At 32.1% G+C, this 17,103-nt stretch overlaps 1 protein-coding gene across 1 annotated transcript; it reads right to left on the bottom strand.

Moving 5' to 3' along the window:
* Positions 1 to 9,550: 9,550 nt before the first annotated feature.
* Positions 9,551 to 11,240, bottom strand: LOC149544492 (protein SRC2-like). Its single transcript, XM_089795150.1, has one exon. It carries the CDS (start codon positions 10,678 to 10,680, stop codon positions 9,784 to 9,786), a length of 897 nt encoding a protein of 298 aa, XP_089651276.1. The 5' UTR covers positions 10,681 to 11,240; the 3' UTR covers positions 9,551 to 9,783.
* Positions 11,241 to 17,103: the final 5,863 nt, after the last annotated feature.

Genomic DNA, 17,103 nt, shown 5'->3' with positions numbered 1-17,103 from the left:
AGTATGCAAATGCTTTTTTTGTTTTTTTAATTTAGTGTTTCTAACATACTAAAGTAGCATATACACTAATTACTCTACCCTAATTTTAAATGGATAACCCTAAATCCTAACCCAAACCACAATCTTATTTATATGTTCAATCCTAATTGTTTTAATATTGAACCTTAATCATAATTTTGCCAAGCATGATCATACACATAAATATAAGATATTTTTAGGATTCACATTTAAGTTGATTTATTAATAGTTTTTTGGAGTATTATTTTATGATTAGGCTTAAATTTGGTACATAATATTCAATTATCCTTAACATTAAAGTTTACTTAAGTGTTTAACTTTATTTATATAATTGATATGGTTTTAAAGATGTGCATTTGTATAATTGATATTTTAGATTTATTTTAATTAAATAGTAATTTTGTTATTTTTTATGTTGTTTAAACATATGTGCAGATTATATTTAATGGACCCTCCCCCCACCCCTACCTCCACCCCTCCATCTCCACCTCCACATACACCCCCACCTCCATGACCACTTAGTCCTCCTACAACACCTACCACAAAGAATATGAGGGAGAGCATGCGACACAACCTTCACGACCTCATGCATGATATTTAGATCATTAAGCATGAGTGCATCGCCCCCCCACACACAGACACACTTCACCTTGTAGATAGTATGTAAGGCATTATACACTCTATTGAGCATTTAGATTGTGACATCGGTAGCTTTAGATTATGGAGACAAAACATGTGTGCCTTTTATTTTAATGGTCTATCTTATAGAGAGGTCCATTAACTTGAAATAAATAAAGGGAATTTTACAAGATATTTTATAAACCCTAAGATAGATCTTGATATTAGCAAGAAACATCACATTTCAATTACATGGTGCATGCATCCGCGTATATTAGCACACTTTTGGGAGTGGTGGTGGACGTTATTTGACCATCCACCACACGCAAGCCATGAGGTGCCCATGTACTTTCTTAAGAAACTATGAATTGAATTTGAATTGGGTTTGAAACCCAATAATTTTGATATTAGATCATGTCAAGGGGTTGGTGGAGGGATGCCTCAGAAAAGGCTTGGGGAAAAACTGAGCGATAATATGAGGAATCACATAGGTCTCAGCCTCTTGTACCTCTTCTTGCACTAGTTCTCCCAGAGCCACACCATCATCGAGCAATGACATATGCTCTTACTTCATTGAGTGCCCTTTTGGGAAATTAAGTAGAGTAGTGGATGCAAGCGACAAACATTCATCCACTTGGACACATTTGCACTAGTTGTGGAGATATATGTAGACGCTCCCAAAGCCATGTTGATGTGGCACATGATGACCATTATGTTGAGGGTGCTAATTTTGATGATGATGTATACGCTACTCATGGTGATGGTAATGATGATATTGATGTGTCATCAATTGTTGACCTTCTACATGGAGATCTTGGAGATAGTCAAGAGTAGTACATAAAAATTTTAATTAAATTTTAAAGTTAAGTACATAATTATTTACTTTCTACATACATGCGTAATTGTATTAACCATATTAATGTATGTTGGTTTTGAATTAACAAAGGATGGATGATACTATTCCTCCTAGGAGGCAGTATAGTCTTTTTTCGAGACCTACAAGCATTGGCATCCCTCATATGGTATGCACTTTGAATTACACTGTAAATAATGTACATGCAAACTTGAATTTAATAACATGTGCTCATATGTTCTTTTTATCTATTTTTGTAGGGATTGTTGTCTGCTACATAGTTTGATGTTTGTAAAGGTCCTGATCCATTGACCATTGAGGCACAACCTCAAACTATGGTATGAACTTTTGATTCAAGACAAATAATTTGTACTATTTTTATGTACACATTGTTATTAACTTATAATCTTCAACTTTGATTCATGTATACTTTTATGCGTTTTGGTTTTACAAATAGGAGATGGATCATTCTTATCCATAGAGGCCTTAGTATAGTTTATTTTCAACTTCATCTTTTGACCATTTGAGACATGTTGATGATCATTGTGGTAGCATATCTTTAGACACATCTATGACATTGGCTACTACTCGGGTATCATATGTATGTTTTTATAGTTTATGAAAAATGTAGTGTAAATTATGTACTTTTTAATTTATGTACTTTGTAATATATATATATATAATTTTGACTCAAAGTTAATGTATCCATAATTTTAGGACTATGTTGCCATGAGTGTTGCTGAGAGTACAAGACTAAGTGAGATGGAGGTACATGCATCATCCTTTGAGGTCAGTATTGTGATTTATGTACATACATAGGTCATTATGCTCTTTATCAAATTTTAAAAATTTATGTATTGTAAATCATAGCACCTCACCATTACCACATTTGGTAGCTTTCACAATGCACCTCCTCCTATTACAAAGAGACACCCATCTCATGTGGTATTATTTTTATTATGTAGTGAATATTCAATTTATTTTCAAGCTACATTTTGAAACCCATTTCTATTAAGCATGTACATGATGAGACACCTCATGTTACACAGGATGATCCATCTAAGTCCTCTTTGTGTGGAGTAAAGAGGACTACAGATCAAATAGATTAGGTCTTTTGGCACCTTTAGATTGTATTTTTATAACACATATTGTTTATTATGATACACTTCGTATTAGGACAATTAATTGTATTATATGTATTTTTTGACTTCATAGATCATGTTATGACATCTTAGACCATTTATTATATTTTTACGACTTCTTATCATGCCAGTGTAAGTAGTATAAATTATTATGTTATCATGTTATACGTGTGAACCATTTTCTTTAATGTGACATATTTTATTCATGTTATGACACATTTTGTAAGTATATGGTACATGAACAATAATTTTAATTATTTATATAGGACCATTAATTTAAACATGTTTGAATGTAAAAGTATAATAGAAAAAAATAGGAGGTCATTACTTGAATTGACAATTAATTTATAATATCAAGTGCACACCTTTAACTTTCAAATAGAAGTAAAATCTTATTTTTACATGTTTCACAATATATATAAGACAATGTGAATAACATAAATAGAACTCAAAATATAAAATTGGTTCAACACATTTTTTCAAATGAGGTCTTGCAAAATAAAATTGTAAAACAAAAACATGTGTAATAAAAGCATAAATTAATATGAGCTATTTGAAAAATGTAAATGTGTAATTTGTATGTACTTACTATGTGTAATTGCACCAAATGTTGATGTTAGATCCACCTTAAACATTTAAATTTTCATAAATTGTAATTGGGACTTGAATAAGAGGTATATATAAGTTATGTAATTTCCTATTGAAAACACATAGATACATTTAATTCAATTATATAAGTACATATATAAAAATAGAACAACAAAGAAAAAACTTACATGTGTTTGATTTAAATGAAGTCATCCCATTGTACCATCTACATCCTCTCTCTTTTGCAATGCATCTATGATTGTCTCATGCTCATCCATTTAAATTGTCCATAATACCTTACTAGCGGGTCTCCCTTTGTAGCTTTTTAATTTGATATTTGTTGCCACAACCAAATGAGAATAGTGTAAAATCTTCTTTTCGGATTGGTAGTCTTCAAATGTTGGTAAACCATTTCTTCTTATTATGTATGTACATAGCTAGGTGCCAGCTACAATGACAAACCCAATTGGATACTCAAAACCATCATCATCTACTTGATGACATATCAATTTTTTCTTAGGTTCCACACATCTAGCTAGCCAACACTCAGCCTATTCATTGTTATCATTAGGTGCAATAACAACATAAACATGTCTTACAAGATAAGGTAAAGTACATAAACACTTTAATCGCATGTGTACATATATGAATAATATATTAAAGACATGTACTTGAATTATATTAATGACATGTACATAAATAAATTATATAAATTGAAGCATGACCAAAACAAAATTTAATTAAATTGTGCATACTAAGTTGTATGAGGTCTGAAATACGACCATAGTCTTCTGATGCAAGAGTAACATTTTGGCCTTCATTTACTATATCATCTTGAAAATGTGTGTCAGTAGGTGCTAATGATTTTCTTTACCAATCTTCAACCCATTTTGTATTCTCACATTTTTCTCATTCACCTACAAGAAAAAACTAACAAAAACGAACAAGCTCCCTTGTCCATATAGTCCAAGTGTTAGAATCTGAACTTCTAAATGAATGTCATTTAGTTGATCCACTAATTGTGTCATAGTCATATCTTGAAAGGATATTCTTCTCTTCAATTAGGCAAAAGAAAAATTTGATTGTAGAGTTCTGACTTGATCCTATGTATAAACATTTTTTACACCATTCCACAATCTCATGTGCATTTTTGAATTTGGCTTTTTCTTCAAATTTTAATTTCTCTCTACTAAGGGCTCTCTTCATACATGCACCAACACCATCATGTTCTCCTTTACCATGTCTAGCCTCAAGAAAACTCCACACATGTTGGATATTAGTTTGCCTATGTGTCCTACTCAACCAATAGAACATTATATTATTCTTGAATTTTCCTATACAATTATCTGACCATATCCAATGTTGGGGCATTTGAATTTGTCTCTCTTTTAAATTATCATAAAAGACCTTGAAACAATATTGGACAGACTCAGATGAATGAAGTTTATTATCACTCATATAGAAATGGTACTCTCTCAATATTTTTTGATCCTTCTTTGTACTATTAGGTGCATGCCTATAAACTATATGAACATAACTTGTTACTTGCACTGAATTGTAATATTGTGGTTGTGCCTCATCTTGCAATGCAAGTGTGCAGTTCTCTACCAAGTCCATAATTGAAAGTATAGTACCAATTGGATATGTATTTTTACATATGCAAAATTGTCCATCAAGCCATCTAGCATATTGAGAGTGTTTAACATATTTTGGTATGATCACACTCTTCGACTCATCCATAAATGCATCACAACTAACTTTGTCTATAACTAGATCAAATGTTCTTCCAATCTTCCCATCCTTCAATGGATATTCAATAGTTTTGAATCTTTTTACATCAACTAACTTTTGTCCAAAAGTAGTCAAAGCATTTTCATGCAAACATTCATCTAACAAAGGAAGATTGCTACACATATCACATGTACTAGAAAGGTATGGATCGAAAAGAAAGTATTCATCATTAGGTGGCTTACAAAATAAACCTAATATGAAATCCTTTATAGTTTGAGGTGGTATTTTTATACCACATTCCTTCAACATTTCTTTACTATGCATGGTACCACATATAGATCTAAATACATCGGAATGATAACAAAATTGAACATGAGTTTTACAACATGTGATTCTTTTCTTGTTAATCCTTACATACCATGGTTTACACTTTTCAAACGATCTTTGACTAATGGTAATAGTTAACACCCATCTACAAATTTTTTGAACAATTCAATTTGAGTCATGTCCAAAAGGTGTTTAGGATGTGGACCATGGATTTTTGAGCCAACTTTCAATTTAAGAACATCTCTTAAATTAGGTGATACTCTTGTATTATCCTACCAAAATTTTTCAACCTAGCTTTTGACTTCACTAACTTAAGTTTCATATAACATCTCGGGAGTCTACCACTAGAAGTCCACAAAATATTTGTTGGACCACATTCAAAGTTAACCCTTCTTTTTACAACTCTTTTTAAAGTCTTACGATTCACATTAAGATATCCACTTATGTTACTAATAAATCTTTTTTCAATTGTTGATTTATTAACTAAAGTTGTTGTTATTGCTTTTCGTGTTGAATTCTTCTCTTTAGAGTGACTTCTCTTTGTGATAACATCAAAGGCACTAGCAACAGTGGATACAATTTGTTTTAAAGACTCATTTTTATTCTTGGGTTTTGCATACTTTCGTAACCTTTTATTACTTTTCACATTTTAGAGATTTTAATTATTTGCAACATCAATAGACATTGAAACCCAAATTTCTTATTATAAAAAAAATGTCTATATAATCTATTAGCATGTGTCCTAATTATGTCTCCATGAAACTAATCCATGAAGATTATCTAGCACATCATTAGAAAAATGAAAATTATGTTCACGCACTTAAGTATCATTTTGACATGTTTGTTTAGTACTTGGTGTTTCCATGTCTACATTCATACCATTGTTATTTTCAATTGTCATTTTATCTTGGTATTTCTTTTGGGGCATGCATTTCCATTGGAGTTTGTTGTGCATGATTGTTTGGCAATCTATTCTCATGAAAAAATCTAAATCATTTAAACTATAACCTACTTCTAAAAAATCACCAATTTCATCATGAGAAAAAACTTGAGGGTTTGGAGACACATTTGTATTAAATGTTTGATTAGAATGTGCACTTGAATCTCCTTGTATTGGGTTCTCTTCTTTAGCCTCTTCATCCATTATGGTATCCTCAATGTCTTTCTCCTTTGAAACATTGCTCAACTCTCTAATTATTTGTCTTCTCTCTTGTTGACGTTGTGCTTCATTCTTTTTATTTGTTGCAATATCCTCATTTGTCAAAACTTTTTTTTTTCTTTCTTCGTTGTTTTGATTCCATGTTTGCACCAGTTTTGAATTCAAATCAATAACTTGCAAATTGTAGAAGACAAGAAAACAGAATAACTATGACAGAAATTCGTTGTTGTAGTTTGAAACTATCTTTCAATCATTGCAATCATGAAAAAATGCTCTGCAAGGCATCTTTTGGGGCCCAATGGGTACATCAAAATTGGGTACCCAATTATTTAAAAATTGGGTCCCTGATTTGGTTAACGACTAAATTCAAATCGATTTTTAAAGAATCGGGTACTCGATTGTTTAAAAATTGGGTGCCTGATTAGGTTAACGACTAAATTCAAATTGGGCACCCGATTTTTGAGTTGCAAATTGGGTGCCCAATTCTACTGCCATGGGTGAGAATCCACAATGGGTTTTACCTTGGGGAAAGGCATGGCATAGGCTTGGTGGGACCAAGCCTATGCCTTTATGAACCAATTTTTGACTAAGGCATTTAATCGACAATTTTAGGGATTGTTGTAATTTTTATACAATTGTCCCCATTGGATTTTTTGATAAAACGAAAACCCATTATAGGTCTTAATGTTCTGATTTCAAAAATGTCAATTTTATAGTGTTATGAGTTCATTTTCTATTATTTCATTACTTATTAATCAAAAGTATCTCTTAAACATTAAATAGTGACATTCACTAAAACTTTAATAACTTTTTAAAATTTTCATATTTTGTAAATTAATTTATAGGTAATCAATCCTCACACAATTCTTTTGAAGTTAAAAAAAAATCCAAATTTTTTAAATTTTGATTAAACTATGACATCCGTACATGAGAGGTTTTAAAAATTAGCTTAATGGTCAATTAAAAACTAATAAGAACTAATATTCATTAAAAAATTCAAGAAAAGTATTCTCATCAAATTTTGGTGTGTCAGGGAACTTTGTTTAAAAGGATTTACGAAAACTCATTTAGTTGTGTCAAATTATGGTGTTCGTACATGAGCGTGGTATGATCCTGAAATAGACATTTTAAAAAAGTGGTTTTTAAAGATCCATATCAAAAAAAAAAATTATTAAATGAGTATACAAATAAATTAGATATTCAAAAAGAAGATTCCAAGCACTACAATTTTATTTCTGGAGTTTTTAAATATTTAATCTCTAAATGCTTTAGATTTTGGCATCAATTGACAATATATTTCAAAAATAGGAAAAACACTTCCACTTTTTGGCCAAAAGTGACACCCAACTTCTTGCACTGACCCTAGCGAAACACTTATTTTGTTGAGAGATCTTGAGAGACTATTTATCATTTTTCAATGATTCTTCTTTTGAGGCTTCATTTGTCCTTTTGGTTGACTTGGAGTGGATTCTTCATCTACCAGTGGGCTCCTTTCTTTGTTGTTGACATTGAATTCTCTTTTGGCTTGAGACCTTGAATGGGTTCGAGCACACTTCATTATGATGAGCTATTAGTCTCCATTTTCGTCTCCTTTGGAGGGACATTTGTATTTTACAAATAGTTCATGAAGGGTATTAACGAGACCTTAATACATCACTCATTTTGTTGCTCTTATATGATATTATTTGCAATCTCTCTTTTTATGAGGGGCTTTTCTCAAGTGGTTTAATTTTTGTTCTACATCTATTTAGTGTAGTAGATTGATTTAATATCAAAGTCAACATCTTTATGTTTCTTTTCAAAGACATGTTTACCATTTATAAGAAAACATGCTCGCCAATTTAGAAACTTTTGGGATATTTATTGTCTAGAGTTGGATTTTTATGGGGAAGATTATTTTAGTTAACATTTAAAAAATCTAATACATGATTTTTTTTAAATGGTGTTCATTAAGACAACAAAATGCTAAGGTCTCGTTCATATGATTTTTTAAACTATTTTTTGTGTTGTTTGTTACAATGAAGGTTTGAAGGAAAAAGTAAAGATCAACAATCATTTTGATAGAATCAAATTTCAATTGTTATAACTAGATAGAAATAATTATCTTCTTAACCACTTTAGAAATATCAAGATTTAAAATTAATAGTTGTCTTTTTTGGTATTTATTTTATCTTCTTCTAAAATTACTTTTGTTGCAACCTCTATTTGATTGGTAATGAAATGTTGCATTATAATAGATTTTTATTTAGTATGATTTTTAATTGTATTGTTAAGTCTACTAGTTCTTCAATAAAAATAATAGATTAAATATCATTTTTCTTTAAAAGATGACCCAAACGTCATCCCTAATTATGGAATTTTTAAAAATAATTAATAAATGACTATACCACATTAAAAAAACATAACATTACACTTCCCAATTATACTCGATCAAACTTTTAAGATAAAAAATAATCATGAACAAAGCGACACGCCAACTTCAACGGAATGAGTCAAATCAAATCAATTGTGGAACATGGTCGTGGGATGGACAATAAAGAAATGACAATAACCAACCAATAAGGATAACGATTTCGGATTATGCGCACAGCATAATATGCTCCAAACGCTTTAAAAGTAGACAAACATAGAATATGCTCCTCCATAAATCGTTAAAGACACGGAGTAACGGCTAAAACACGTTTAGTAACTTGCTATGGAATCCAGAAAATTTCGTTTTTATAAATGGGTTGTGGAAATCTTATGATATTAAATGATATCAAATGTCCATGAAAAATAACTCAACATACTATTGATCTTGGATGTGATGTTGCATTCACGAATATAAGTAACATACTATCGAGCGGTAAGTACAAAATCCAACGTTCCCACAACATTGTTTTCAGGCAAAATGAAAACTGCAATGGATCAAAACTCAGAGATGAGATCTAGCGTGTTCCTCATCTTAAATAAAACCAAAACAAGTTTCCACCACTACCTACTCTGAAGACAGCATTCAAACAACTGAATGCATATGATCTAAATTCAAGTTCAGATCAAAAACTAAAGAAATGAAAGATAAACTTCTTTCTAGCAGGTAAGAAAGAACTTAAAAGGAATCGCAAACACAATAGATTGAGCTGAAATTAAAGAGATTACTACTTTGTAGCAGTAAGCAATAGCAAAATTTATTGAAATCCAAAGCTCCCACAACATTACTTTCATGCAAAAACAAACCTGCAATGGATCAAATTCACACCTAAACTGAAAAACTAAAAAAGCATTTCCTTCCATAAGCAAACCAGCAATGGATCAACTTCACACCTAATCTAAAAAGCCATTTCCTTTCTCTGCTGAAGAATACTGATTCAGTAGTCATCACCACCACCATAGTCATCATACCCACCCTGATCAGCATAATCATCCTCAACCTTCTCTGCAGCATCTTCAGCAATCTTATCCTCAACATACTCTGCTCCCTCATAAAGAGCCAAGCCACCCAAAACCCCTGCTACAGCTCCCACTGCCAAACCAGTACCAACCCCAAACTTACTACCCTTGGGCTTCTCACTCTCACCATAAGAAGGTCCACTGCTATAGCCAGAACCACCCCCATAAGAAACAGGGGGCTGTTGTGGATAAGGGTTCCCATAAGGTCCACTAGGGTACCCTGAAGGAGGGTTACTACCATAAGAGTATTGCTGAGGTGGAGGGTTAGAACCATAAGCATAAGGGTATTGCTGTGGGGGAGGGTTTGCACCATAAGGGTATTGTTGGGCTGGATAAGGAGCAGGGGTATACTCCCTTGTTCCGTAGGGCTGTGGATAAGGGTACTGTTGTTCCGGCCATCGCTTTTCCCTCAGACAGATTGCGATTTCAAGCTTACCCTGGGGGCGTCCGGAAGGGCGCTTCAATTTGAGGGTTCGTTCTTGCCTCTGATCAAACCCTACTTCGTCCAAGATTTCCGAGAGTCGAACCTTGGCCGTCCCAATTAAGGGTTTTGTCTCCTCGGAGGCCTTTTCATGAACAATATCGATCTTCAGCTCAGCATCCTGCAGCGGCTTTGTGACAGGAATGGTGAGCTTCTCGTTCCATGAGGGTTTCGTGTCGCCCTCTTGATCGACGTGAGTCGAAACCTTTTTGTCCGGATCGACCCAAACCACTGCATAAGGATGCAGATCTCCGTATCGCCAATTCACATTCTTCAGATCTTTGGCAGAAATGACCGTGAGTTCCACATCTACAGGCCCTAGGCGCCCTGCCATTCTCAAGTTGGGGATCTGAATTGAGCTCCTCTAAGAAAGATTTTCACAAGAACAAATTGTTTGGGTAATGAGCTGATTTATATAGCAGCTGCCGGCATGCAGAGAGGGATTATGGGGCCACGCCTAAGAATCAGTTCCTCGGTTGAGATATCTTAATCGTTACGCAATTTCAAGGGAAGTTGCAAACAACGGGCATATGCGGGATTGTATTCTACAATTTTTTGAACTGACAGATTCAATTTTACTGGTTCCCAGTCGGGTTCAATCCCCAATTTGTTTCGAATGAAGAACCCGAATTTGTTTCTTGCGTGGGACTACAAACATTTTCTAGAATTTTGTGAACGCGTTGAATCGGTGTTTGGTATTAGAAAAGTAGACCGGCCATTATCCTAATTGTTTTTTCGATTTATCTGAGGTTGCACCTGGCCAGAAGAAGATCAGGCGTCCCCTTCGCCGGGACTTATTTTAACCTTTGACGTTTTGTGTGGATAATACCTGCCAGTAAAATGCATAATGTAACGCTTGGCAGGTGGATGTGGGAGTACACTTCCCCATGTCACTGGCGTGGATTAAGTGATTTCCGCTTTGCAGGACCCACACCTTAATCATTTTTTTGTTTTGCGGGCAGTTTCTATGCCTCATGCAGCATGCGGATGTTGATGTTTTATCCACTCAACTGAAGTCAATAATAATAATGATAATAATAATAGAAAGGTACTCTTATGCAGCGAGGAAACTTCTTTTCCCTTTAGAATTTGTGTGTCTCGTTTGTTTCCTTGCATCTCATGAAGTAGAGGAAGAAAACTAACACCCCCACATTTTAGTATTTACATATGTTTGATGGGTTGTTTTTGTATGTGAGTTAATTACTAGAAGTTGAGGTTTAAGTTTCTAGTTTGTCATGGATTTCTTTGAAGAGAGTGTCAAATATTGAATGGTCAAAATATGACAATTTCAAAGTGCCACTTAGAAATGGATCTTTAGTTTGCAAATATACGCTCGCTCAAAATTGCTAACATATGTGGAGACATATACTCATTGTGGTGCCCAAATATTTTGATACTGGTCCATAAATCTCAAGTAGTTGCACACAAATGAGCCAATCTAGAAAGAAAAAAGCTAAAAAATGATCAACTACTACCACATAAAGTGAGTAGTTATTAGTACATGTTAGATTATTTTACCAGACTAAAAGTGAGCAGTAACTGGGGGTCAATTTGTCAAACATATAGTTGTTATATGACCCCTATTAGTTATGACACTCTTCCCCTAATTACGAACAAATGAATTTAATGGTGATCTAGTGGTTTAAGGGATTAAGAGAAACTAAATAGATTCTTTTTATGTTGATTTTTCTATATGAATTGTGGTTGGTTTCTTTATATCATGTTAAAAAGTAGTTACAAATCAATGAATGAATTTGAATGACATTTAAGGGATGAAGAGACATTAAATTAATTTATTTTCCAATTATTTTCTCTGTTGATTTTTCTTATCTAATTTTTGAGAAATTGATTCCTTAAGAACACCAAAAAGAACAATGCAATTTCATTGCTAATGAATATTTATTAGCATTTAGGGAGGGTAATTAATGTAGACCTAGAATTCAATGGTCACATCTCTTCATTGACTCTTATATATAGTATAGGTTAAAATTTGATAGGGAGTATGGATTTTAGGTGGAGATTTTTTCATTTGAAGGCAAAGATTTAAGGTTATCCATTCCATTAAAGTTGTTTAGTATATAATACCTATTTTGAGCTTTATGCTAAAATTTATTTGAATACAAAGTAAATATAAGGGGTATCTATTTTATAAAAGTTGTTTGGATTACAATACCAACCTCATATATTATGATAAGTTAAGTTCTTGCACTCACCGAAACTTGACTCCAATTAGGCTCATTTGGGAGTTGATTATAAGTATAATTTTCAAGTTGAATCAAATTCAACTAAGACTAATGGCAAATGGGCATCCATCCTATTCAAGTTATCAAGGACAATCCAAAGGGTTGAGGTTAATTCTAGTTAATAATTAGGTTCTCATCATGGAGGTTCGAGCATTCTCCATAGGCACATGTAAAATGCAAAATTAGATTGCGACTCTTGTTCTTCATTGTGTTCTAAATAAAATTGTATTTCTAAGTAGTGAGAACTAGTCTTCTATAGGTGATTTCTAATGTTTTTACATAAGGAACTCGTATTGGTCTTATGTTGATGATTATATGAGAAATATATTTGTAATTGATATCCAATTCATAAAAATGTTGTCAAGGGTAAAATATCATCCTTAATTTTTTAGGTTGAAACTTCTTTGATTAATAGAAAAAACTAAGGGATATACATTCTATCGAAATTGTCTTAGATTTTATATCAAACCTCATTACTTATAATGTTAAGATCTTGCACTCACCAAGGGTTGATCCTCAATGGACTCATTGGGAACAGTTTGAATTCACCATTGACCAAGAGTCTATTGACATATTTTTTGATGATTATTCAAAAAAAATCATTAAAGTTTATTAACTATATATCTTATCTTTAATAAAATATAAAAAATTATTTGAAATTATATGATTAATTATAAATGTGTGTAATGTAATAAACATCATAATTTATGGAAATGTTAATAAATAATAAAAATGTATTATTTGAATATAAACTTCAAATATATAATCTAGTTATATTTTAATTCAAAATTAGTTTATGAAAACAATGCTTTCCCCCTTTTAAGACTTTTGAACTTATAAATAGATAACAAGAGTTTTGTTACAACTAGAGTCCCCACCTTATCCAAAAGTTAGAAAGTGAGAAAGATTGAAAGTGCAGATGAAGAATTCTAGAGGAAGTATTAGGATGGAAAAGATTGAAAGTATGCACAAAGAATTATATAGGAAATAATACTATAAGATATGGGTAAAAGCACAAAGTTGTGTCACCTTTCAGGCTAACTTATCAAAATGATTGAATTTGAGTATTTCTATCTAAAAATCAATTTTGTCCAAACATATGATCTAGATAAATTCATTTTGCTAAGTTATATATTGTCTCACACTTTTCCAATTGGAAATGTCTATTAAATGCATTTTTATACTAGTTTGTATCCAATTACTAAACAAATACAATTATTTCGAAAAAGTTGTGTTTCAATAACTCATACTATTTTTTATGATTTTTTTTTTTAATAACATATAAACACCATTTTATAGAGCCCAGAGTCAAGCATATTCTCATATCGAGTTTACATTGTTATAATTAGATATAGTATATTGTAATTAAAAAATTCTACAAGTGCATATTTTAACACTTAAAAAGATGACAATTTTCCTAAAGAAGAAAATATTAAATCATATTAAAAAATTTAAAATTATATGATATTTTAGAGGAGAGAGTCCTCTTTTAGAATGTATATTTTTACTCCTAGTTAGAATAGATTTGTTTTGAAAAATGTGGTGGGAGATGAAAACTATCGATTTCAGGTGAGTTGAAATTTGAATCATTATAAAAGAGAAAATATAGGTCTAAAGCTGATTTTTATTTTTGATTGTTCTAGCTATATATGCTATCTATAACATAGTGTGAGATCAAAGGGAAATAACTTTATTTCCATCTAGTTTTGTGGTGGGAACTAGACCCCTAATTTTTAGTATTTTTCAGAAGCTAAAATATTATCTATAAAAAATAGGAAAAAATATCAATTCTTATTCCAAATAATTATTAAAAATTATACATTTCATTAGTTTACTTCATTTTCAAATTCAAAATAATAATACCAATTTTATGTCATTAAATGTGAATAGTTATGCTTTTGTTAGCATTTTTCTTTACAAAAGGGTGACACAAGTTTGTGCTTTTACCCATATTGATAATTTTTTACTACGTATAAAACAATTTTCTTAAGGGACCTAAAACTATGTAAACAAAAGATTCTTTCATAGTTAGCCAATCCAATGAAACACTTGAGAAAGACCTAACAAGAAAAGGTTGCATCAAATAGAAACAAAGAGAGAGTGGCAAAAAATTAAAATAAAGACATCTAAAAAAATGAAACACTAGAAAAACCTAAAACCAAAGAAGAAGGGTACTAGCTAGACAAAATTCTTGAGATGGGGGTTGGGATTTTTTCTTTAGTTTCATCTCAGTTCTCTTGTTGGGCTCTATTGAAAAGAGATTGTATGAAGTGTTGGAGCCTATCATGGAACATTCATTATTTTGTTACTAATGTCAAACTTGCTACTTGTTGGTAAGACAACTACTTTTTGGTCTAAGTGCTATCATTTTATTGATTGATGAAGAGGATTTGAAAAGAAGGGATACCAATAGTGCCTAGAGAAAGGTTGAGTTATATGGTGTATAAAAGAATCACTAAGACCAGATAAGAAATTGATGATATGATTTATTGTTTATCTACTTAAGGCTAAAGTGACTGGTTACTTAAGCCAAGACAAGAAGAATAGTTTACACAAAAAGTGTCTACCAAGCTTGACCAAGCAAATAGTGAAATCTGAGTAATTTAGTCCCTTAGGATGTCAACACAATCTTTAAAATAAATCTTTTTTAAAACTCGGTTAACACAAAATATATTGTTGTCACTCGGTTAACACTAAATATACAGATCTTAATATATTTAAATATGATTAACCTAAATTTACTTAGTTGTAGAAACATGAAGGAAATAACATGAGCACATGAGACACCAAGATTTAATGTGGAAACCCAATTTGGGAAACCCACCAATTGTAACTAGTTACTATTTTTCAGTCTTCTAAAGTGAGCCCAGTTAGGCACCAACTCTATTAAATGTTACAAAACACACTATTTGGTGTGACTCTTTTAGAGGATTTAATTCACTCTGTTAGGAGTGGCCTTGTTAGAGGATTTTCTAAATAGTTGTTAGGCTAACTTTGTTAGGAGATTTGATTCACTACTACAATTATTAGAGAGTAAGAATGACTTGACCTAATTGCATATTTAAATCTTTGTTCTGGCTTGTTTACTTGATCCTCCTTGATCAAATTGTTCTTTGTAGCTCAATCAACTCAGATACTTTGTCCTCTTCAAATATCCTTCTAATTTTCTTTCTTAATTAATCTTCTTCAATTCCAAACTTCAATCCTCAATTTGACCTTATATTAATATGATTCACCTTGTCAAGTTAGCTTGAATACTCTTTTAAACAATCAATTATCATTCCTTAAGTTGGTTTGTATTAACCAATAAGTTTAGCAAACTTAATACACTAATAGTCAACTAATATAGAATTGAGTACTTGGTTAACACAGAGGATCCCTTTGTTCGCCGACCAACTCGGTTAGAACAAGAGTTCTATTGTTAAATGAGCCAACTTGGTCAATACTAAATTCATGCTAACTTTCCTTTGGCAATTGACTAAACTTGATTAATATTGACTTGGCTTCATTAATCGACTGAGCTCGGTTAATGATGTCTCTGAACTGAATGCTCGACACATATAGAGAGTGGGCTTGTCTATCATTGACTACTCGGTAAAGACTTGACATTTTGTGTAACATCAAAGACAACATAAAATCAAATAATTTTGTTTTCAACAACTAGTATGTGTCGAGTGTCATAGAAATTAGTATGTGTCGAGTGTCATAGAAATCAATATATGTCAAGCATCAGAGAAATTTAGTAAGTGTTGAGCGTCAATGGAATAATAGTGATGACCAAGCAAGGAAGACTTAGTTCATGCCAAGCAACCTAGCATTAGGCAACCATCAAAAGACTATTATTGTCAAGTGAGAAATGTAGATGTTAAGTAATAGCATAATGATTTTAATCAAAGACTTGATGAATTTGAGCCGACAAGGTTGATTTCTTGAATTGTGTGAAGCATGTAGAAGATAAGTATGATGAGCTAGTGGCACAAAATTCAAGACAAAACATTTTGAGGTGAATCTAATGAGGATTCTAAGAGACATTTGTGGAAAGAGGGAGGATTCAATGAATTTGACCTAACCCTAAGATGCGGGATTGTGATTAAGTGACAAAAGATCAAAATTCTCTTTATAAGGGGATACAAAGCTAGAAGTAAAAAAGAGTTGTTGAGAATATGGAGGTGTTTCTTGATATGGCTGTAAAAGGAAAGAACCCATTACTATCATATTGAGAAAGAAGGCTTAAGGAGTTGAAGGCTTGAAGGATGAACAAGCAATCAGAGATGAAGGGTATGAATGCCAAGCAGAATAGAGGACTAAACCAAAGATCTATAATATGTAAGTGAGTTGTTTTAGTTATTAGATCAAGTCTGACTACTACTTTCTAATCATTGTATCATTCTAGATAAATCCTTTGGATTAAGGTTGACCTAATAGTCATTTATAAATCCTTTAATTGGGTGACTTTCTAGTGGAATGTTCTAAAGTCCTCTAACAAGGCTCACTCCTAACAGGGTGATTGAAAT

Source organism: Cupressus sempervirens, chromosome 8, assembly GCF_028749045.1.
Source record: "Cupressus sempervirens isolate cs-2001-9-10 chromosome 8, ASM2874904v1, whole genome shotgun sequence".
Classification (NCBI taxonomy): Eukaryota; Viridiplantae; Streptophyta; class Pinopsida; order Cupressales; family Cupressaceae; genus Cupressus; species Cupressus sempervirens.
This window is presented reverse-complemented; position numbering and strand designations above follow the sequence as displayed.